General features: G+C 41.1%; 2 protein-coding genes across 4 annotated transcripts; one reads left to right on the forward strand and one right to left on the reverse strand.

Annotated features, from left to right (window-relative positions):
• Positions 1–600: 600 nt before the first annotated feature.
• Positions 601–23,424, forward strand: RB195_017878 (uncharacterized protein; the record flags this gene model as incomplete). 3 transcript variants are annotated; one of them, XM_064185071.1, is made up of 20 exons in its annotated part: positions 601–751; positions 7,788–7,928; positions 12,381–12,505; positions 12,566–12,691; positions 12,764–12,885; positions 16,842–16,946; positions 17,004–17,085; positions 17,165–17,247; positions 17,360–17,458; positions 18,057–18,129; positions 18,196–18,363; positions 18,429–18,515; positions 18,643–18,734; positions 19,188–19,317; positions 19,416–19,487; positions 19,699–19,806; positions 19,870–19,984; positions 22,874–22,998; positions 23,065–23,271; positions 23,347–23,424. In XM_064185071.1, 20 exons carry the CDS (start codon positions 601–603, stop codon positions 23,422–23,424), a joined length of 2,289 nt encoding a protein of 762 aa, XP_064040951.1. The 3 variants fall into 3 exon arrangements, with proteins under 3 accessions (XP_064040951.1, XP_064040953.1, XP_064040954.1); XM_064185072.1 differs by lacking the exons at positions 601–751; positions 7,788–7,928 and adding an exon at positions 10,054–10,093; XM_064185070.1 differs by lacking the exons at positions 601–751; positions 7,788–7,928; positions 22,874–22,998; positions 23,065–23,271; positions 23,347–23,424 and adding an exon at positions 10,054–10,093 and having other exon boundaries at positions 19,870–20,034.
• On the reverse strand, positions 2,695–2,922 carry RB195_017879 (uncharacterized protein; the record flags this gene model as incomplete). The annotated part of the gene is made up of 1 exon (XM_064185073.1): positions 2,695–2,922. One exon carries the CDS (start codon positions 2,920–2,922, stop codon positions 2,695–2,697), a length of 228 nt encoding a protein of 75 aa, XP_064040952.1.
• Positions 23,425–23,653: the final 229 nt, after the last annotated feature.

Genomic DNA, 23,653 nt, shown 5'->3' on the forward strand with positions numbered 1-23,653 from the left:
TTGTTTTCTTATGGCCCTTTAAAATCATTCACTTCAAAAATTCGTCCTTGCAACAATTCGTTTTGACAACTTCGTTTAGGCCTCGTGCAGGAATCTTCTTGTTATTATTTGTTTTCGCAGAACTAGCGACGTCTTCCAGCGATTTCTGTTTTTGCGACCTCGGCAAGCGTTCCACGCAATCATTAGCTCGTCGCTCTTCACTTGCACTAACGTCAGCTCAGCGAAAAAAGGCCACGAATGACTAGTTGCAGCATACGTAGCTCTGCGCCAGTTCTGCCGCCGCCGCTCTTCTTCAAAACTGTTCCGCTTGCGTCGGTGAGTTTGAGATATGGGGACGATTTGCGTGCGTACGTATGCGTCATGTGGAATACTTTGAGGCATGGAGAGGATGAGGTTTTTATGGGGAGGGGAACCGGCCCAACCTCTATGCCGGCGGTGGCGGCGGTGGTGCTGGTAGGCTCAATGCGTAACGACGCGACTCGACTCGAATCGCTCGGCCGACACACACAAAATACTACGCTCGCAAAGGACTGGTTTTGCTAAACCGTTCTATTTGCTCAGACCAACTCTGTGCTGCCAGCGACACTGTTTTGATCGGCGATGCACATCATTTTCGTTGCGTTGCGTCGTGTATGTTCGGCAGATGTGGAAGCGCTTCAGCAACTGTTCGCTCCAGACTGCGCTCTAGGCTTCTCTCCTCCTCCTTCTCCTCCTCCGCCGCCTCCTTCGGCTGTCTGTCGGCGCAGTCAAGGTCGCGATTGAAATGCGAAGAGGGCGTTTACGGCCATGCGCCTAGCCCTCGCCCAGGTATTTCTGTACTAATCGCCTCCGAGTTCGTGTGAGCGTCGCTTCGTGAAACCACTTCAGCCACTCGCTGTTAGCTGAGATTTGTTTAAGCAGTAGATGAGGGCTTGAGAGCATCTGTTTCTTGCTGTGTAGTCAGTGCAATTATCGCATTACCAGAAAAACACTGACATATGATTAGTCCCTCCCATTTGCCGGATAAAGTATGGGAATCGGGAAGATTTTTTGGGACGAACTCATTCCTCACACGATCGCAACGTTTCCCATTTCTTTCTATGAGTCTTCGTTTTTCTGAATAGTCTTAATAGAGTGCGCTGCCTGCAAGATTTTTGTTCGTTTTTTTTTTGCAAATCGTGAAATTCTCGCAAAACTGTACAGTGGAAGTTTTCTAACGGGATTTGATTTGGGAAATGACAAGAAAACCAGGACCATCCTCACTCTCCACGTCGCACACGCTCGGTTTTCTTTGCTGTGCAAAAGGACATCCGTGCTCCATTTACAATGGGGAGACGAGTCCAGAAAAGTTCGTTTCCGATGACATTTCCAATATCTCAAAACATTCGATGTATACGAGAATTCAGATGACTTTTTCTGTCAGAATGTTTGCGTAGAAATAAATTTGTTATTCTTTAGGTTGAATTTTCTGAAATAATGAAACGATTTATTTTAATATACTATGTATTTTAATGGAACGTTTAGAATTTTCTTTGCTAAAAAAAAGTACAGAATCCAGTCTTTTTTCCAGCTTTTTTTTTGTGGACGCTTCCGTGATATTTTGATTTTAAACTTATAAATAGGCAGTATATGTATTGGTTAACTCCTTAAGTTTGTAGAAAATGTAATGTGGTCAAAAATGATCCTGAGTATTGAAAAAACATTTAAATTCCACTTTTTTAAAACGAATAACTTTAAAAAAATTACTAGAGGGTTATAGCATGGCTAATTTAACAACTAATCCCCTAATTGAATAATCAATTTCGCATTACATGAAAAAAAGTGAATTTTTCGTTCCTAATTTTTTTACATCGTTTAAACAGGTTAAGACTTTTGCAGTAAATTGGAGATCTAAACTGAACGAACTAATTAACTAAGTATCCAGTCATTCTCAATCATTGAAAAATAGGACTGGATTTGCGTGCATCCTATCCTGCATATTTTATTTTAATTTATGCCTCTAAGATATCCAAACTGTGTCATTTCTTCCATCAAGTATTATTATTTCTATGTATATTATTGTCTGAATTTTTATGCAATGCAGCATTTGAATATTATTTGTGCATGCATATCGAAATATTCATGTAATTTATTTTTATTTCAAAAACACATCGATGTTTAACTGTTGCTAAGTTGTTTGTCGAAATTTATTATGTCATTCGGCAGAAGTTATGGAACCAAGGAAAAAAGAAAAAAGAAAGGCGAATAGAGTAAATGAATCAAAAACCTGCAGAACTAATTTATGCTTTAATCTACTCGGATCCGATTGATCCGAGCAAATCCGTTTTCCGTTTCACGTAATTTCTTTTTCTAAACGAATATAATTGCGCCAACGGAATGTTAGAAGATTATTAAGTGGCCGCCACAGTATGGATTTGGGAAAAAAGAAGCTTTCCTTACAGCTGCAAAGAATATCTCAACTATTAGACCGGTTCAATTCAAGGACGTGTGTTGTTTCTTGTGGCCTCCTCTTTCTCCTCAAGCAGTGAGACGGACAAATCGTCCGCCGACGGTCCGTTGGTTCAAAAACCCGGCACGATAGTGTTGAAGCACTGACCTTTATCCGGGTCGAACCATGTACGTTCCGGCTGATTCGTCGCCGCCGCCGCCATCACCGCCCGGACGCGTGCACGGATTCATTCGTGTGTGTATGTGCGTATGCGTGTGGTAGGTGCCTCAGCGGGGGCGCGACGATGGTGGATCGTCGTGTTCGCATAACTCGTCGAATAGCCCGCGTTCGGGGCTCTGGCTGTTCTCGTGCTGCGAACGTGGATCGCATCGATCCGCAGCCTGCACATCCAACATTTCCGAATTAAACTGTTCATAACCTTCATATGTTCTCGTCCGTTGCCACCACGTGACCACCCATCCGGCCTGGATTCCGCATCGGATTCCAGAGTTCATCTCAGATCAGGGGCTACTCTCCTGCAGGTTTTGAAAAAATCTAATTCTGAATTTTCCCCTTCACCTGTGGCACATTCATATCCGAGTAATTGTCTCCATACAAAGCCCGATATCAACTCGAACTGCGCGCCAAATCGCCTAGCGATCCAATTCCGTTCGCGACCACTCGATCGTACCATTTAAACCTCGATGAGACCTTGAAATTCTCGCCAATTCTACAATCGAACGCAAAGTTTCTATTTTAACTTGAGCGTTTTTTTTCTCGGAAAATTCCTTTCTCATAACTTTCCGTCAAGTTTTTTCTTGGTAGATTTTGTTCAAACCTTGATTTTTGCTTAGTTTTAAAGATATCCATTTTAAGAGCTAGAGAATTTTTTTCAAAGATATACGCTTATCAAAAAAAATTCTTTTATGATCCTAATTTTTTTTGCTGCTAGGAGATTTTCTCCAAAGATATACATGTAATTTTACAACAACTAGAGGAGTTTCCAGAAGAATGAGTTTTTTACGTGATGGTTGAAACTAGGGAATTTTTCAAGATTAGGAGATGTCCCTGAGCATTTCTTAAAATATATTGTCATTTCTTATTTAAAGAAAGAGTGATTTTAATGCATAAATGTGATAATACACGTTATAATGGATCAATCTATAATAATATTATAATTTGGAGAATTCACTCCTTATCGTAAAAGTTTCTACAGAATTTTAAAACGCTCATGAACGTGGTCGGAAAAGTAAGGTACAAGATTAGTTGGGTATAAAGGAAAAGCTTTTCCTGCAAATTCACGCAAATTCCATAGAAAGCAATTTTTCTCCATTAAACTTTACTCGAACTCTTGATGATGATGATGAATGGTTCCGTTGGTTTTTCCGGTCACATCGATGAAACTAGCCCACATTTATCTAATTGGAAATAATTGCCTTTAGAAAATAATTCCATTATTCTTTTCTTTTTTCCACGAATTCTTGGATCAAAAAGAGGATCACTCCAATTCGAGAATCCCATTTGAACTTGCCGATGTTGCCCTTTTGTCAGTAGAAATAAATTTTCCACGTGTCGAGGGCAATGTGGAAAGAAATTCAAAAAAACGAAAGCGGCCAAAGAAAACTCTTAAGTCGACAGCCTTTGTGCGGCACTGCTTAACTCTTGACTCGGCACTCCGCCGCAGAGGAGGTTTTTTTTTACGACGTACGTTTGCCGGTTCTATCAATGTTGTTAAACGAAGCCGCTCGTTTCCTGTGTGTGTGAGAAGTTCGTTCTCCTGCTTCCTTTTTTGGCACCCAATTTTGCCGGAAACTGGAGCACAGGCTCTCCACAACTACTCGAATATTCGAATGAATTGGGTCAGAGGTCAGCTCAGGTCACCAACATTGTCGCCGACAATTCGTCTAGTATAGATCGAACGCGATTTCAAGTCTAAATCCGCCACTAGGTTATCTTACGTCGAATCGTGCGGCACCGTCTCCGCGGCCACCGGAGACACCCCCGAAATCGCCGAATCCACGGGGAGGGCGGGGCTCGGGGGCGAGTCGCCGGCGCCTCTTGTTTGATCTACTGATAATCGAAACATCTAGGTGGAGGGCGGGTGGGCGCTGGGATTACGGCTCGCGCAGCTTACGTAGCACTAATCGTTTGCGCATTGCTTGTGCTGTGGTGGGGCCGAATTCTTGTGCATCGTCGGCTACCGCGAGCCAACGAACAGTAGCGAATTCCATCCGGAAACTTCCATGCACTTTCAAAACCACCAACGAACGTGTGGTTCTGGCTGCTGGCCACCGTTGCCGGTGATTTTCTCTATTCGTCACTACGTTTTGTTGACATTTGATGTTCCGTACGGGGTGCTGTGTGCGGTTGTTTGTTATCGAAGCCTTTACCCGCTCTCCTTGATGTTACCTTGCGATCGCAACGTCGATATTGCCCCCCCCCCCGTCTCTGCACCCGTCATCCCTCGATGTTGAGGTGAATTTTTGAGAGGGAGGGAGAGAGCCAGTATTGATTCTTACTGCGACACTTACCTGACTGTTGTTGTAATACAGTTTCTTTTCTTCCAGGAAAATCCTGGCGTCGCCCGGGCTCTTTGCAGAAGAAATGTTTGAGTTCATTTAGAATCGTCTCTTTTTAGCCACCGTGTACCAGATTCCTTGAGAGTCTTCTCCTGAAATGCGGACTAGTTTTGTTGCATTTCACATCGCAGTGCATTGTCAGAGAAATGAAATTACACAAATGTTGCTCGCTAAGACAAAAATTAATGGGAATTAATTTTGAAATAAAATTTTCCACTCATCAATTCGACTGTCATCCCTGTTGTCGTTCGTTCGATTCCTGAAATTCTACTATCCTTCATTGTCTGCAATATATGTTGTGGCACTAAGTTTTCTAATTAACTAAGCACTATCTTCGCTAAATTTCTGGTTTTTGTCGATCATTAAAGGGTTTTAAGGGTTTTAGAGTGAATTTTCATAATTTAAACTAAAATCTCAAGGCAATCACCTTCCCTGGACACTTCGCTGTATCCGATAAAACACAACCTATCCGCATGGCTACCGTTGAGAATTTAAAACAATCCCTAAGCACGAGCGCCAGCATTTAAAATGAGATCTTTGCACAAAAGGTTCGGCCGAATCCGAGAAACCGAAGAAACAGCTGCTTGGTCCATGAGCTCATTTGCTGGCGACGATCTACCCTTTTTTCCATGATCACATCAATCAGTTTAGGAGAATTTTCAAAGTTTGAAGTGTAACGTTCGAAACAGAGGCCAACTGTTCCCATTAAAGTACTATAAATAAATCTCTTGAATCTTATTCACGTCCTGGATGAGTTGTTTTTTTTGTTTGTTTTTTTATTGACCATTTATGAATATTTGCTTGTTGTGATCGAAGTTATCCATGGATTTGTCCCTCATTTCATATTTAAGAATCTAGTTACTTTATACTTCCACTAAATGCCGGAAAAATGATCTTTGATCAAGCTTTCCTTCACCTTGAGGGACTTATGCTTGGCTAAAAGCCATATCCCTCAAAATCGAGGAAGGAAGCAGAGTGATAGCTAATGTTCTGGGAATCCTGGTGTCCTAGGGGACACATTTTGCTGGAACATATTACCTTAATTCAGTGAAATGTACAAAATGGGCAATTCGTGGAGAAAAATACCCTCATTCGAGGATATATCGTATAGGATGTATACTAACCTTCCGATTTCTCGCCCTCTAGTGCTTTAAATCCTCAATATTTAATTGAAGTTAAATTTTCTAGTTAAATTAAGTTGATTTGATGAGTGATTACTAATTATGTTAAATTTTTACCCTATTATGGGAGATTAGGTTAAGGCAAGAGACACAAAGTCTCGATTAAAAAAAATAAAGGACGCTCCTAAAAGACAAAAAAAAACCCGCGAAGTACATTAGTAGTCACTTTGATTAATATTACTTTTATTTTTTCAGTATTATTATTATTTTATTGATGTGATTATTTGTGGGAAATTGAATCAGACTAGAAATGTTCCGAGTTTGAAGAGATTTTTCCAAATCCAAATATTTTCCTCTAGTTAACTACTCTATATCCATATCCTTCTCAGGAATGCTTTCCAGGACATGACATCAAAAATCCCTCGGAGTTATTTTCCCGTCCCCTCTCATTCATTCGACGTATCTGAAAGCGTTAATTCACGTGCCACGGAAAAAAACTACTGGTTTTCATGCGAAATTGTGATAGGATGTAGGCAACCAGTCAGTCACAATCAGTTTTTTACGCGATCAACGTTGTCAACTCCTATTCACATCGTCGGGAAAATCAACCCGCTTTGACAGTGCTCCCTCGGGAACGGTAGAGGCCGAAGGGGAGGAGGAGGTGGAGGTTGTAGAGGTGTGGAGGATCGACTGGTCGGTCACGGTATTTGTGCACCTCACTCATGGCCATATTGCCGCTTCGGGGACGGAATTTACGGCCGTACGTTTTCCGTCTTTTGTTTTTTACGATCACGACTAACTACAGCGAGTAAAATGCCGAAAACATTTACTCAACGCTCAGCTCAGCTGACTGGTTCCACTTTGTTCTGCGCTCAGCTTCTTCTCACTCATGGTCTGAACTTGCAGAAATTAACGGAAATTTGCCGCAACAGGAAAACTGTAGAGAGAAAATTTTGGCGTTCTTTTTTTTCGCCACAAATCCTCCGAGGATCTCATGTCATGCGCATCTCGTTCGTTTGTTTTATTTTTCTGCTTTCGAATATTTTTTGGTCTCTCGCAAAAAACGCCCGTTTCCTCTATGTTCCATGAAAAAAGACGGCCACACCCATTTTCTATGCAGCGGGCATCAGAGATCATATCGTCGTCGCTGTTAGCTTTTTTCTGACTCATCGATGAATAAAGAGATTCGCAAAGCTCCTATTTTCGAAAGGCGAAGTGAAGACAAATGTTGCAATGTGTATATTTTCACAAGAAATCGGCAAAGTTTGCTTTTTGACTCACTTCTGTTGTTGGCAGTGTACCCCACTTCACTTTTCCTAGCTCTTTACCTTATCCCACAAGAAAAAAATCAAACAAAATCTTTTCGACTTGTTTCTAACCATGAATGGTACGGAATGAAAGATGGGTGTTTTTTTCCAGAACGTTTATTTCTTGCTATTAATCCACATAAAATTAGGGAGAGTTTGCTCCGCGAAAATCCTTCATTTTGCACTTATTCTCAGCACTTTGACGTTAAGCCTAAGGAGCAACACGGCTGAATTCGTGTCTCATCCATCTCCACACATTTCTGGAACGAGTTTTTTCCTCCGCTACTGTTATGTCTCCGATTTGTGGTGTCATACATTTATGCGCGTTGACCTAGTTATTAGAAATTACACCTTTGAACGTACCAATTTTCAGGAGAGGAGATGTCGAAGTCAGAATCGGCCTCTGAATATGAGATTCAGTACCGGTCGACGATCCAACCGAGGACTGCCGTACGATCGCAGTCCCGGCAAAGTGGGAACTACGTCTCCGGAGGTGCTGGCGGCGGCGGTGGTGGTAGGTGTACAGTGTACTTCCTTTCGTCTTTCTGCTACTCTAAGAACTCTGGAATGCAAAAACGTCCCTCTAGAAAAGGGTGTAACCCTGAATCACCAAACAACAGGTGAAAAACCTCAACAATGCGGCCATAAATCCTTCTAATTGAATGTTTACTAATAATGATGTGTCGTTGGTTCGCTCATCATTTGTCGTTGTGTCTAAAAGGTTTCCGTTTTTTTTTTTCGATGGGGCGTGGCTGTCGCCGTGGTTTGTCCTTGTCCCGAAACTGACAAAGTACACTCAAGGAAACTGTATCGTTGGAATTTAAATGCGCGGAGGAACACCGCAGCGCCTTCGAGTGAAGGGTTGACCTTGGGTTAGCGTAGGCGTCATCTACTTAGCATTTTATCGACCTGATTTAGCCCATCCCGACGATCGGTCGACTGGAAAATGGCTACTTTAATGTGAGGGCTCGGGTGGGACACCGAGGTTTCCGCGCGTGTTTTCCATTTGAGGGATGAAACGTGTTAATTTGGGGAGATCAGAGCGATCCGTTGTCTAGTTTTTGTGTATTTGTTTGATGTGAAAGGCAACAATTGTGATGTCCGGGACAAAAGCAGCTTAGATAAATAGTGAAGGAAGGTAAGCAAGTAGCCAAGTGAAATGATGTGCTAACAGTATAAGAAATTCCTTCCGATCTAGAATGTTTTGATATTTGTTTTTGTTGAAACTGTAGAAATATGTCTGTTACTGTAACAAACAGTATGACAAACAGAATTAAAGTACAGAAATGATTATAATATTGTAATTTATGAAACATACATAAAAAAACAAAGCTGCATAACCAAAGGATTATTCCAAACTCGTTCAGAAGAAAATGAAGGGTGAATTTATCGATTTCAGTGAATTTTTATCCAACCGCAGTAAATCAAAAATTCAAATTCGATCAAAAGTCCATCAAAATTGACAAACTCCAACAATTATACTTTACTTGATTAAGGCATGATATGTTAAAGAATTAAAAAAAAGAAAAGTAAATAAAGTAGAGTGCACAGTCTAAGAAAAGAAAAAAGTGAAGGAACTTTCTAGAAGGAGAAAATTCTATTCATACCCTGTAAAGGCAGTCCAAAATAATGTAATTTACAGTATTTGTGATTGAATTTAAGAAATGTGCTTTGTCAAAAGTGCAGATTTGATTTTTCCGGTTTTTTACGAATAGCTGAACAGTGCTGAACACAAAGTACGAACAGTCAGTGACGATTGCAACGTAGCCACGCTAGGAAACATTCCGTTGCCGAGGAATGTCTAGCTACGATTTTCTCTGAGAGAAGCATACTGAATCCGTGTTGTCACCTGACCATTGGCTTGAATCTTGAGTCTTCATTGAGCGGATTCCTTTGAAATTTTCATCCTGCTAAACGCGGCGACCAGAGGAGATTGTTTGTTCACAACCAGCCATAAATTGCGGGATCCACTTCGCTATTCATGTACCTGAGGCATGTAGGAGCCGCCGGAGAATCGGGTGAAACAAACCGACCGCACACACAACTCCCGGTCGCAAACGCAAACAATCGAAACGGTGCCGGCTGCTCGCACAGTTATGAAAGCCTCACGGCGCGTGCGTCTCACTCTCCGCCAGCACCGCCATCGCCATGGACTACGCAGGTAACCTTAACTTGTTGCTCTGTCCCCTCCAATTCGCCCCTGGAACACAGGTCGCGGATGACCTTGCGGGTCGTGTGTACGTGTGTGTGTGCATGTGTGAACTGGCAGCATTAGCCGCGCCGCATCAGCTCGAGGATTATGCAGATTCCCCAGTTGCATCGGCGATTTGGGCCTCGCCGGGTCGCGCTCAGGCTGGTTTTCCAATTTCAATTCTCGGGAAAATAGGCGTGGTTCTCGCCTCGTCAATCTCACTGATCGATTGATCGATAAGACGAGCACATATGATGATGAAAGACCTTGGATTGGGTGGTGATGATGGCGGTGGAGGTGGTGTCCTGTGCTGTGTGGTGTGCGTGTATGAGTGTGTAGGGTGGGGGCACATATCTCTCTCTTACTGTTACGGACGACGACCACGACCACGGAACCACCCCTGCTGCCCCATTCTCTCAGTTTACTAATCGCCGCTGACTGATACGGAATGTCCGGCGAATCCATGCCTCGCACGACTACGTCAGGAGGTACGTCCTGCTATATTACTGCAATTCAATACGTGTACTGTATCCTATTGTGTACTAATGTGATTGGAGAAAAGTATTTGCGTATATGTGAAAGAGAAAACTGACCATCACGTCATTTGCACTCTTCTCGTTCGAACCAAATGTTACTATTTATACATTTGACATACTTTCACTGATTACCACACCTTCTCATGGTTTTCTTTAAAGATTTTCACCCACTTGAGCCATTTTCCAGAGGGAATCTTTTGCAGTTAGAATTTTTCGCGTAATTTCGCTTGCTGTTTGGGAGTTTGATATTGCCGGCTTAGAGGAATTTCTCACCAACGGTCTTCTCATGAACTTCCCTTGCCTACAGGTGAAGTATATGACAATTCTGGTACAGTTTTCATCGCTGTAAACCAGTTCTAAAGTATCGCGGTTCCGAAAAAGAAATCAGCACCGAAACAATGAATCTGCCTTCAGTCCGAATGCCCTAGCCACAAAAATGTTGGGAGAGGTGTGGAAATTTGTCGAAGTATAGTAAGGCCGACTATATACACTGGCTGTAGCATCAGGAAATGTTTGCCAATTTTCATGGGTTATCAAGATTGAATCCGGTTCTCGAGGTTTTAGAGGAACTGCTGAGACCACGTCTAAATCCATGTAATTTTAACAATGGCATGGGAGAACTGTGAGCTAACATGCGTACGCTTATCATTTCAAGAATTTTGTTCTGCGATTTTTTTTTTGCGTCGAAGCGACTTGCACTCAAAACACTTGAACGAAGCTGTTGCAATTTCTCCTTGGTTCCCCACTCAATAACTTGCCTGGAACTCATCGACAGCATTTTCGAGTCCAAAAACGTAGCAAAAATTACCGAATAGAAATAACTTTTACACTCGTGAATTTCATTTTCGAAGGCGCGGAGACCGGTTTTGAAGAGGAATCAAAGCAGCAGTTTATTAAGTCGCGTGCGATGAGACAACAACAAATATGACATACGAAGCTACTCGAACTCATTCTGGAATCGATCGCGAAATCTGCTCTGGTCACCCTGAAAGAAAACTACGGGAGAAAATACTGGAAGAAAATGGAATATTCCTGTTGAAAAACTGTTGTGTTTTCTAAGCAACTACTCGATGATCCCCCAGAAAACTAAGCTATTTTCCAGGATCATCCCACATACCGCATAAAGGTCCTAGTTGTAGCTGAGGAAATTTCAGGGGAAAATATTTAGCGGGATGTTTCGGCCCTTTCACGAACGTGTTTCTTCCATATGAATGTACTATTTGCACACTAAGTGCTCAAGGGTGCCTGAGCGCCCATTGTGACGTCATCGACAAATATATCACATATGCTCGGCGGGTTTTCGACGTCCAAGTACTCGCTGGAAAAACAGAACAATTTGTCAACATCGACGTTTTATCGCCGAATTTTCCAATTCAACCGATCAATAAGAGCCGAACATTGCGAAGCTGCCATTCATAACGAACTTCTGGGGGATCGCGGTTGCGTCACTCTTTTATTTAATTATATTTGTTTTGTGAGATGCACAAATACTCTTTCATCTATGAACAAAGTAAACAACACGATATGAATAGTAAACACAACATCGAAACTAAAAAGCTAAGGGAAAAAATGAAAAAAAAAAACAACAAAAAATAGCAATAAGGTGCAAAGTTCAAAACGTGGATATTTGGGGGATTTCAGTGAAGCAGCCACTTCCCGAAAGAGAGCATCATGGGATTTCTAACTACTTATCAAATACCTTTAATTCCCAAAAGGAAAACGGAGAGAAATTTACGTTTGGAGGGTAATCATGATTACGTAAAAGTAAGCTTCGAAGTTGCAAACAATTGTACGCCATAACTTGAAGGATTTTCGGATTCTAAACTAGGATTTTCGGATTATCTACGTAAGGAACATTTTCCTAACATTAGACATGTAGTGTTAGGAGAGAAGAACGTAAATCGCTGATACCCACACATTCTGGCACTCTGGTAAAGGCAGTCACGGATGGCCTATGATCTGCTGATTTGTCTATCTACTGATCAATCAATCTGTGGTTATTTCATTATTAATAGTACAACTCGAAATAATGATGGTTAAAGACAGCTTGATAGATTAAATCTCTCTGGATCCTTCAAAAATGTCGGATCTCTCAGAGTTCGCAATTTGCGCAATAAAAGTGCAAAACAGGGGTGCTAATTGGGATTGACAGGTGCCCGCAATCCATCGCAGAATTCCTGAAAATCTCTGGTTTCAGAGATAATTCCTCGTGTTATCCAATAACTTATTTGTGGTTTAGGAAGAGTGCTGAAGATGGTGACGGAGATGGGCTCCGCCACCATCGGCGGCATCTCCCCAGCACTGTCTGCGAACGCCGCCAAATCGTTCCTTGAGGCCACCGATAAGGAGAAGAAAGAGTTGCAGGTGTGCTTGACGTTTGAGGATTGAGGGGCGATCCAGCCAAATAGGAACTTCCTTTTCTAGGGTTTGAATGATCGTCTCGGGAATTATATCGATCGAGTGAAACGCTTGGAAGAACAGAACAGGAAGCTTGTCGCTGATCTGGATGAGTTGCGAGGAAAATGGGGAAAGGACACATCGGAAATTAAGGTGAGCGCGGATTTTTTGGCTCGTTGACCTTCCACTTGAAGCCGTTTTACGTGGAATTTTTTCTGCTTGCAGATCAAGTACTCAGAATCGCTGTCAACCGCGCGTAAGGACATCGACGACTCGGCCAGAAGAAAGGCTGAGATTGATGTGAAGGTTGCACGTCTACGAGACGACCTTGCCGAGTACCGAAGTCGGTCAGTGCGGATTTCTGTGTTTGCTTCTACTTTTCTTTTTTTCTGCGTTATTCTTCGTAGTAATGACCTAATCTCGACGTTGATGTGCGTACCTGCACGTAAGTGGTCATTTATCGACGGGTGACGATGCGGATAGAGGTCGCTGATGAGACGATTTGTAAAACGCAAACCGGTTACCCCCTCGCACTCGCCTCCCCCAACCAGTGAAACGATTTCGCCTGCCATTGTCGCCAAGAATCAAAAATGAATATAACTGTTATTGCGACGGTGATCGGGAAATTCTCAAAACGAACCGATAATGGTTTCAATTTTAAGGATGTATGAAAAAAGCCAAAACCGATAGCTGAATTATAAAGAGAAATATTACCATTTAGTAGATGAATCATTAGCTGAACACTGTCTGAAATTTGAGGTGCTTTCGTTTTCAATCGATAACGGTACATCTCAGTGTTATTGACCATACACGCTAGCCAGATTGTGCAAAAGCGCTCAGCACATCCCTCAAAATCTTTTGGTCTCATGCACGACTGCTGTTAATTTCCATTAATCTCTTCACATTTTTCCATGAATTTTGTCTGATAGATATTCATGTTATTTGGGAAAAAAGACCACTTTTCGTTGGATTTTGGGATTTTCGAGAGAAAAAAGAAAAAAAAGATTCGACAAAGTCATGGATAGTTGTCAGCTGTGCTCCGATGAGTTCAGGCACAGAAAACATGAATAAAACGAAAGACAAACAATAAATAAATACATCTGTCTGAAGTATTAGAGGTGACTGAGACGAGTGTTGGCTCTGCGAATGTCACTTTCTATTTCTTTCCACCGAAAGGTCATTTTTATTCTAAAGACGTTGATTCCAAAGGGAAATAGGAATCAGCTCCTCGGATCGCGAAAAGTTACCGGTTAGGAGGATGATTACGTCATTAAGAACGACTTTTTTGTAATGATTGGAAGAAAAGACGAATGAAAAGTCCATTTGTTTTATTTTTACAAGAAAAAAACGTTATTTTTCAGTCCTCCCATAGCTAACCTCTCGATTTTGTTGAAGTTTTACAATTTGCAATTCAACATGTACTTTTTTCTTCTGAGTATTTGATAAGAATTTTTGAAAGGCATTTTACTGTTATAAAGATTTTTTTAGAAAAAATGACAGTAATTAAAGAAATTTTTTTAAGAGCAGCTTCTATGCCGAATTTTCATGTGGCAGATTTGAATTTTGCCTCATATTGTTCATTTCGTACGAAATATTATGGAAAAGGCGATGAATTTTTCCGCAAATTCAGATGAGAACCCATTTCAAACCCAAGGAATTTGATGTGCAAAACTCGTTCCACGGTTAACGACAGTTAGGACACGCCCCAACGCGACTTTCACTCCGTAAACAACAATTTACGTGTGTTAGCAGCGTGCTAATGGATGCACTTGGACGTCTCGTGAGAATTTCACTTCAACTTGATGTGAAATTCTATTGAAAAGAGGTGTTACGGGAGGAAGGAAGGAAGTGAAAAAAAACGATGTGCATTCTTAGGTGTACGTTTTTTGTAACACTTCAGTAGTGGTTTTGCCGAACAGCTTTTGAGCGCGATTTTTGCGGCAAAAAAAATAAATAAAAGTTGATTAGTCAAGGTGAACAGATAAAGGACTTTCGTTTTTCAGAAGAGTTGCTAATGCAATAATTAAACTGTTTGTAATCTCTCATATCATAGGGAAACTTTGCAAAAATTCGTATTTCGTACACATTTTCAAAATGACTGCATTTTTTCCTCTTTAATTTTTCGACGGATATAGGATCTGTGCACAATCTGACTGACGTAAGCACTTCCCGATGACAGAATCGGTCACGACTTCGGTTGAAAACGACCGTGTCTGAGGCGTTGCTGGGCATACTTCTACAGAGATTATGTGTTGAAAAATCCAAAATTATTCCCAGAGCTGATTATTCGCAATTTGAAAGAAATTGAAAGAAAGAGAAATTTGCTCAAAGATATGCAGGAAACTAATCAATAAATATTAGTTATCTCGGGAAGTCATGTCCTTAAACGTATGTCAATTAAATCTTTTCTCTTTAAAAGAAAAGAAAGTTAGTTTTTACCTTTTGATACATATTTTCCTGAATTCTAAAAACACAAGGGTTCCTCCAGGAATCTGCGCTCACACGATGTTTATTCAGCAAAGGGGGAATCAATGTCTGCAATCATGCAGCAGGCGATTTTTAAGAAACAACACGTGTCGGGGGCGCGCGATGTTCTCTTCCAGGAAACCGACCTCAGCAGAAACTGGGCAGCCGCGTTGAGTTTGAAGAGAAATATTTGTAGTCGAATTGAAAACTAATCTTTGAGAAAAACATCAACCTAACCAGCGCCAGCCAGGATCTGTTTGTTTAGCGTTTCAGTAAACCAGCTGGATTTTTTTTTCCTGTGCATGTAGGAGAAAAATAGAAATTCAAATAAATCCGTTTTTTGTGGAATAAGGCAGAGGAACGGTGAATTTCTGGAAGATTCGAGATTTTTGAATGAAGACTTCTTTTTTTTCTGAAATATTGCTTGAGACTGAACGACTCAAATAAATGCTCACTAGAAAAAGGTAATTCTCGGAAAAGTCGTTAAGTTCAATTTTTTCCTCCTTGTAGATGAACCTCTGAAATGCGGAGAAAGTTCATCGTTTGGTACTTGTTGGTCAATCAATAAATGTGTGATTCAGACCGAAAACCGGTTTCTACTGTTTTGAATGTTCAACGGCGAATTAGCGCCAACGATAAGCAATTCTGCAAAAAAGCGAACAAAACAAGAGCGTAGAATTCGTAAAAACCTGAATTTTCTGGCACAAAAACCACGCTTACTCATAGTTTTTGTGATTCAGGAGGAAGATTTCTCTGGAATGTATCATGTTTTGCTAGTTGCTTGCAGATTTTTTACACCTCTTTTCCTGCCATGAATTCAGTAAACTGAAATATTTGGGTTATTTTTTTTTGGTTTCATCTTTTTTCCCCTTTTGATTTTTTTCTACAGAAACCAAGTATCAGTACATATAACATTCACAATGTTGTCTTATGAATTCACTTTCTGCTTATTTCACACGACTTGCCATTTAGTTTGGCATTTGAGTGTCGTTAATAAACAAGTAAGTAAGTGAACAAATAAACAAATAAGCGCTAATACGTTTTTCTAGTTTCTTCTACGTGGGTCACATTCATCACTATGGTTATGTGAGGACAAAGTATTACTGTCAGTTTTTCTGTGGGCGTTGTTGCATTACAATATTATATATTAATTTATATCAGGTTACTGCATATATTTATATTCTTTGTTCTTTTTTATTATTTGTTTTGTACGACAATTATTGTATAATTGATTACATTGAAATATTTGCTTCTTGTTCGCTAATTTCTCCACTCTCATATGTATAGAATATAATATATTATATTAGGCAGTAATAATACTAATTATATGTTGAATTATATATATAATTCAACTTATAATTACGTATTATTACTAGTCACGTATTATTACTATTCAAACAAATAGATATTCTTAAAATGTCTTCCCTCAACTCAAAAAAGTCGCAGTGACAAAGAGTTTGGGAAGCAGGCTGAGAAAAGACATTTTAAGAATATCTATTTCTTTCAATAGTAATAATACGTAATTATAAGTGGATAGAATTTCGAAGAAAATCTAATTCTGACTATAATCACCCATTTGAAAGGTTTCTATAGAAAAAAAAACCTGTGAGAGAAGCTTTGGGGTCGATTTCTCGCCGTGGAATCATTCCATGACTCCATTGTTTACGTCCTTCCTCTGGAGCACTACCTGTCGGCAGTTTATCAAGGACGTGAAGAAATTCTCGTCTAATTCTAAAATTCCTAGCGGCACAGGGTTACTTTCAGATGCGCTATCGTTATGCACACTACTGGGAACAGCTGCGCAAATTTTTGACAACGTCAACGTTTTCGATTCTAGATACGAGGACATCCAGCACAGAAGAGAAGCGGATCGTGAGAAAATCGCCCAGTGGACGAATGCCATCGCTGATGCGCAGAATGAGCTTGAAATGCTCCGTGCCAGGTAGATCGTAGGCTGCTTTTTTTCTCCTGGATTTCGGGACGACCTCGGAGAATTCAGGTGGAAGCAATTGACCGATGAAGAGAAACGTCTAAACAATGACAATGCTCGTATATGGGAAGACCTTCAGAAGGCTAGAAATGTAAATCCATGTTTTTATGCATAACGGCACCACTTTATTTTATTTCTTGAGATGTTTGGAGAAATCGTCGACATTTCAGGATCTTGATGAGGAAACCATCGGCCGTATCGATTTCCAAAACCAAGTTCAAACACTCATGGAGGAATTGGAATTCCTTCGCAGGTTCGTAAGAACTGGATTTTAATGAATTTTGATCATTCTAAACATTCCTTCCAAGTGCTCCTTTATTTTCGCCTATCAGTCATTTGTTGCAGACAATTCATGACTTTTTCAGGGTTCATGAACAGGAAGTCAAAGAGCTACAAGCTCTGCTCGCTCAAGCTCCAGCCGACACTCGCGAATTCTTCAAGAACGAGCTCGCACTCGCCATCAGGTAAGGGAGGTCGACTTTGGGAAACAAGGAAGGAACATATAAGTTAATTCTTTGGTAAATTTCTGCAGCTGTGAAGTTTTTGGAGAGAATCGTTGGTTGTGCATGAGGGAGGAGGCCCTTCTTTTTTGAGAATTAACAACACTCCTTCTATTTGGTTTTCAAGCACATTTCCATAACCGTTTTTATTTTTTTAAAGTTTTCACATCCACAAAACATAAACATCCATAAACAGCAATTTTGTAGAGAACCAGGAGATAATCCTGATTCTTTTTAAAGTTGATATAAACCTACTTTTTTGAGCACATCTCAGAATTCGATTCTTACTATTAAGTTCTTCTTTCTTACCACTTTTTACTACGAGACTTTCGAAGTCATTTGTCGCCATTTCTGCCTCTATACTGTTATTTGCAACGCCACCATACCTTTCCACTCAGCATACGGTCGCAAGAAACAAAAAGGTTACTGTAATCCAAAGAAATCCGTTATAACAACACGGATTAAGGTTTTTCCAGTGGTTTTCTCCTCAATTCATCACCTTGACCTAAATATCCATAGGTTTTTGGTAGCGGATTGATTTGACGCCATCCTCTTTTTCCAGAGACATCAAGGATGAATACGATTACATCGCCAAACAAGGCAAACAAGATATGGAAAGCTGGTACAAACTTAAGGTGGGCGCTGTCGTTACCTCGTTGAAAGTTGATCTGTGAGCTGAGCACACTCACCTCGGTGTTCAGGTGTCTGAAGTGCAAGGAACCGCGAATCGCGCCGCCATGGAATCGAATTACCAACGCGAAGAGGTCAAACGAATGCGCGACAACATTGGCGACTTGCGCGGCAAACTCGGAGATCTTGAAAACAAGAACGCATTGCTCGAGAAGGAAGTGCAGAATCTCAACTACCAGGTACATCGGGGGTCGTGCGTTGATATCGGGCCGGGAAAAAGTGCGCAATATGCGTTCTCTTCCAGCTCAACGACGATCAAAGACAGTACGAAATGGCCCTCAACGACCGCGACGCAACACTTCGCCGAATGCGCGAGGAGTGTCAGACTTTGGTGAGTTTGAGCAGCATTTTGTTGAGGGGAGGTGAACTCAGCAGGCGGTTGGGAGAACAGAGCCGAAAAAGTGGGCTGGCGACGTGAACGCTTCCAAGTCGCACGTGGAAAGCGTAATTTATTGCAGGTTGCCGAACTGCAAGCTTTGTTGGACACGAAACAAATGTTGGACGCCGAAATCGCTATTTACAGAAAGATGTTGGAGGGAGAGGAAAGCCGGTAAGTGCAGTCAGAAGAAAATATTCGACTTTTATCGAATTCCTGGATTCCCCCCGGCTTCTCGGGGTTATGAATCTGAAAGATTCAACCGAAAAAAAGGGGAATGTCCATTTACATCAACGAAACATGTTTTGAGATTTCATGGCATTTTCCGTTCATAAATTTCATTGAAATAAAAATAAATAAATGCCTTTTGAAGCAACACATTCCTTTCCTAAACTCAAATTCTCACCTACAGTAGCCACCAAATATGATCGCAATCCACCACAGAAAAATGTAGAAAACATAGTTTAACCCTTGTTCCAAAAATCACAAGCATTTGTTTTTCTTTTCTTTCTTCTCTTCTACACGTGAAGCACTTTCTGATATATACAAATAAACAAGTAAACAACCTTGATGTTCACATCAAGTTCTCCTTGAAATTTTCATGAGAAAATCCATAGTATTTTACAGTGTTGGACTACGTCAAATGGTCGAACAGGTAGTGAAAACACATTCGCTTCAACAACAGGAGGACACCGATTCTACTCGTTCGGTTCGTGGAGAGGTTTCCACGAAAACCACTTTCCAACGCTCTGCCAAGGTACAAAATCTGTAGCAGTAATTTCATGGAATAATCCAGAGAACTAACGTTGTCTGCGATTTCCTGGAATCATTGCAGATTCATTGCTAATGTTTTAGGGAAATGTCACTATCGCGGAATGTGATCCCAACGGAAAATTCATTACTCTGGAAAATACACATAGAACCAAGGTGACTTCAGCATTTCTTTCCTAATCGTGTACTCCATGAATTTTTCCAACATTTTTCGGACTCTACTTGAAAATCGCTAGAAATATCTCCTTCCTGGCAGGAACCAATTATTTGAAGTTATTTTTAGAAGGGTTCAACACGAAAATCTAACAAACACCAATCCCAAACGACACTTTTTTCTAACTCATAGTGCTAATATACACATTTTAAGGATGAGAATCTCGGTGAGCACAAGCTGAAGAGGAAACTGGACAAAGGACGCGAAATTGTCTACACTATTCCGGCCAACACGGTTCTGAAAGCCGGCAGGACCATGAAGGTGCGGTGGTGCTCTTCGAATTTTCTCGACTACGACTAGCGCAGATGAAAAAAGTCTCTTCAGATCTACGCCCGTGACCAGGGAGGCATCCATAACCCTCCCGATTCGTTGGTGTTTGATGGTGAGAACACATGGGGCATCGGTGCAAATGTGGTCACCTCATTGTACAACAAAGAGGGTGAGGAACGTGCCACGCACACACAGAAGACGATCCAGACCGGAATCTAATAATCGATCCATCCATCTTCTCTTCCCTTAAACACTTCACTTAGTCTCTACGAGCTCATATATGTGTAGATACAAAAAATACACAAAAATATATTCATATCTAAGTTACCGTATCAGTTTTTGCGCTTCAGTATCGTACCGTATTCGTAGTTGCCCACGGCAACGGTTGTGCTCTTCACATCGTCTGTGACCCCGCGGAAGGGAGGCGAGCGCTCCGCCGCCGCCGCCGCTCCCCTTCCGACATCCGCTCTCTCATCATCACTGTCAAAGCAAAGTGCCCAGACTTTGCGCTCATAGTCAAGCTTGTATACGACGTTTTTATGTATAAGTTTTGCTGAGATTTTCATAAATCCATTCTTTACTGCTGCCCTGTTTTTGCGAGAATTCCCTTCTCAATGTAACGTGGATGGATTTACTAGGAGAGAAGAGAACTTTCTTCATTTTGCTTCTTCTTCAAGCTGCCAAGTTTCCCTTTCAAATAAAGTTTGTATTAGAAAACAAGTATCCACTGGAAGATTTCGTGAGGACCAACCTTTTTTCGTTGAAGACTTGGCTATTTTAATTCTTAATTCTTTTCTTTTTTAATTCCAGTTTGACTCGATTTTACAACCAATATAGAGCCTTTTGTATACTATAAATTTTACCATCTAGTTTCAGATAGGAAATAAATAATAGATAATTCCCTTAGGATGTTTAAGTACTTGATTTCAACAAAAAAAAACTCCTTCGACACCTACTCTGAGCAAATTTCGTTTCGTCTGATCTAGTGCATCTCTACACAAAGATATTTTTCAAACTAAAAAAAATTGTAAGCGAATGGAATTAGGGTCTTCATCTGAAGATATGATGGATACCTTGGAAAGGGATGCTCAGTATGTCGAACGAATCCTTTCACCTCTCCTTAGTTCCCCACCTCCACATTATATAGATCTCGTATTCGAAATTTTCGTGGACATGTATGGAAAACAAATCCATGCCAAATGCGTATTGGTCCCATTAATTCCATTACAATGAATTATGTGTGAGTGTATTATTCAATAGTCAATAGTTAGTCAATAGTTTACCAGTTCTAGATTAGATTAGAATGAGCAGGATATTCTGCTCTAACCCAACGTCATCTATCCTTTCTTTTCTAAGAGCTGCCAAAAGCTCTTATTTCTTTCATCCTAAGAGTAAAGAATGGCTGTGGAACGGCGGAGAATAAGCAGCCATGGCGATAGCCCAAAATGTTTGTCCGATAGAAATTGGTCATATAAATCTAACAATTGATGAACCTTAGAAAAAAAACTTGATAATTAAATAAGTGCATAAAATTGCATAAAATTAAGCGAGTTAGGAAAAAAACAACTCAAATACAAATTATTTGTTATCTGGCAAAAACTAATGCGAAAAAAATGGAAGCGAAAACCAACAATAGTTCGCATATGCATTGGTTAATTGATATTAGAAACTTGTGTAGAAAAAAATGGCTTTCTTTATAAAAACGATAAATTTATGAAGACATTCATACCCTCGAACATAAAGGTTAGCGATCCTTGATTTATTACCAATGTAATATAATGTAACGACTAATATCCGTACCAGGATTCTGATACATAAAAGTGGAAGCTGTAAAGATTTACATGTAATGGACGCCATTTGCGCACGTCCGTTTCCTCCGGGGCTGAGTATTACACCGGTTGCGTCGATTCGTTGTCATCCTTTCGTCAATAGCTCTCAAAGAGGTTTACGATGAAAAAGGATGAAGTACTTGACGTTGATTAATCTCTTTCGGATGCGTCACCGCGTTTGACTTCAATTCAGAATGGTTGAGGTTTAGGAACGCTCTTGTGGTCTATACAATGGTTTGTGGGGACCAGCGGATATGCATTAAGTCAGGTGTTTTGTCCTCGCAGAAGTCTGACAACGATTTGTCAACTAAGGACGAATAAAAGGCTAGCTTCTGGGGGCCAGCCTCAGAAGCTCAGACGTACTGACGAGATTTCACCACTCCACTACCTTCGCCTTCAAATGAGTTACTATAGAGTTACTACGTTATTTTCAGCATTAGTTATTATAAAAGGAATAATAGGGCCACGCATACAGGTCTGATTGTTATCATATTATCAGATTGTTACTATCAACTCGTGGTAGCCCTTCTTTTACTAAACGCAGTCAGGCATCTGAGTATGCACCTTGAGCGTACGAGCTGTATAACTTGCACTGTTATATGATGTTCTTAAACATTGTAAAAAGGTGTTGTCTCCTATAGCCTATGCTCTCATAGGTCACATGCTTAGAGAGAACATGGAATCTTTGGCTACAAGCATCTGTTTTGTAACGCTGAACTGCCGGTCGCTGTCGAGTGAACTCCATCAAACCGTCCTTTCTGCAATATCTTTGTGTGCCCTTTGCTGCACTGCACGAAAGAAACATGAGAGATCGACCTGTCAGCGTCGAAGATTACACCACATACTACGCGATGTTGATGATAAGAAAGTAGAAGGCTGTGAGGAGCGATTACAATAACTTGGTGAAGGAATTTGGCTCAACTTTGTCAAGAAGCGCTTACGATTGCGCGGTTGCAGAGGGCACAAATGCTGGATCGTAACTCATGCACCTACGAAGCTCGCTAAAGACTACCGCTGAGACGCTTTTTTATGATGAACTCAACATGTTGATATCCAAGATACCCAGGCATCAGGCCGTTATCGTCGGAATAGATGCGAATGCAGAGATAGGTCTCAAACAACAGTCCGATGTACTTGGAAAGTAGTATTATCGCACGAAGCAAACGTAGGACCACAGGGTTCGTCTATTAGATCTTTGTGAACAAACGAATCTCATCATTGCGTTTAAGAGGAATCATTGACACCAGCAGCTTACGTGGCAAGGGACAACCTCTTCAACCTCAGAATAGCAGCAGACTATTCGACTCTTTTTGACAAAGAACACTTCCTTGTCGGAATTGGAAAATCTAGAGTTGTATGAGACGTCGCATTCGATTCCGACCACCGTTTATTTCTTCTCAGCTTGACGTTCGGGTTCCAGAAAAGAAGTCGAGGAGTTTTACCTCAACCGACAGATGACAGCTATGAAGAACCAGGAATGTGGAAAGAAATTCCGCCAACAGGTGTCGATAAATATAGGAGTGCGGACCAAGAAAAGCTTAAGGATGCCAAATCTCACATCAGTTGTATTCATAATGCCGCAAAGAAGACGTCTCCAGATTTGACGCCAAAAAAGAGTTCGCCAAAAGTTCGCCTTTGCACCTGCGGAAACAATATCCACGTTCAATTTTGTGTGTGTTGCCTGCACTACCTCTGAATTCAGCCAGAAAGATCTGAGAAGGAGATTGTGACTTCAGCGAAAAGGTCTGAGAAGGAGATTGTGTCGTCACGCGAAACGTGATCGTGCGAACAAATGGACGTCAAGAGCAAGGGATTTGAGAAGGAATGGGAGGGCAAGAACCCGAGAAAAGACTACACTCGCCAAGACTGTTAAGCGGGTGTAGTGGCAAGATGAAGAGGTGTTCGCCTGTACTAAACACTGCTAACGGAGTCGCTGCCGGGGAGGCAACCGTGCCCATCTGGAGGGAACAATCCAACACTTTGCTGAGCCGACAAGCCCCGTCAGTTCC

The sequence above is a fragment of the Necator americanus genome, chromosome II (assembly GCF_031761385.1).
Source record: "Necator americanus strain Aroian chromosome II, whole genome shotgun sequence".
Lineage (NCBI taxonomy): Eukaryota > Metazoa > Nematoda > Chromadorea > Rhabditida > Ancylostomatidae > Necator > Necator americanus.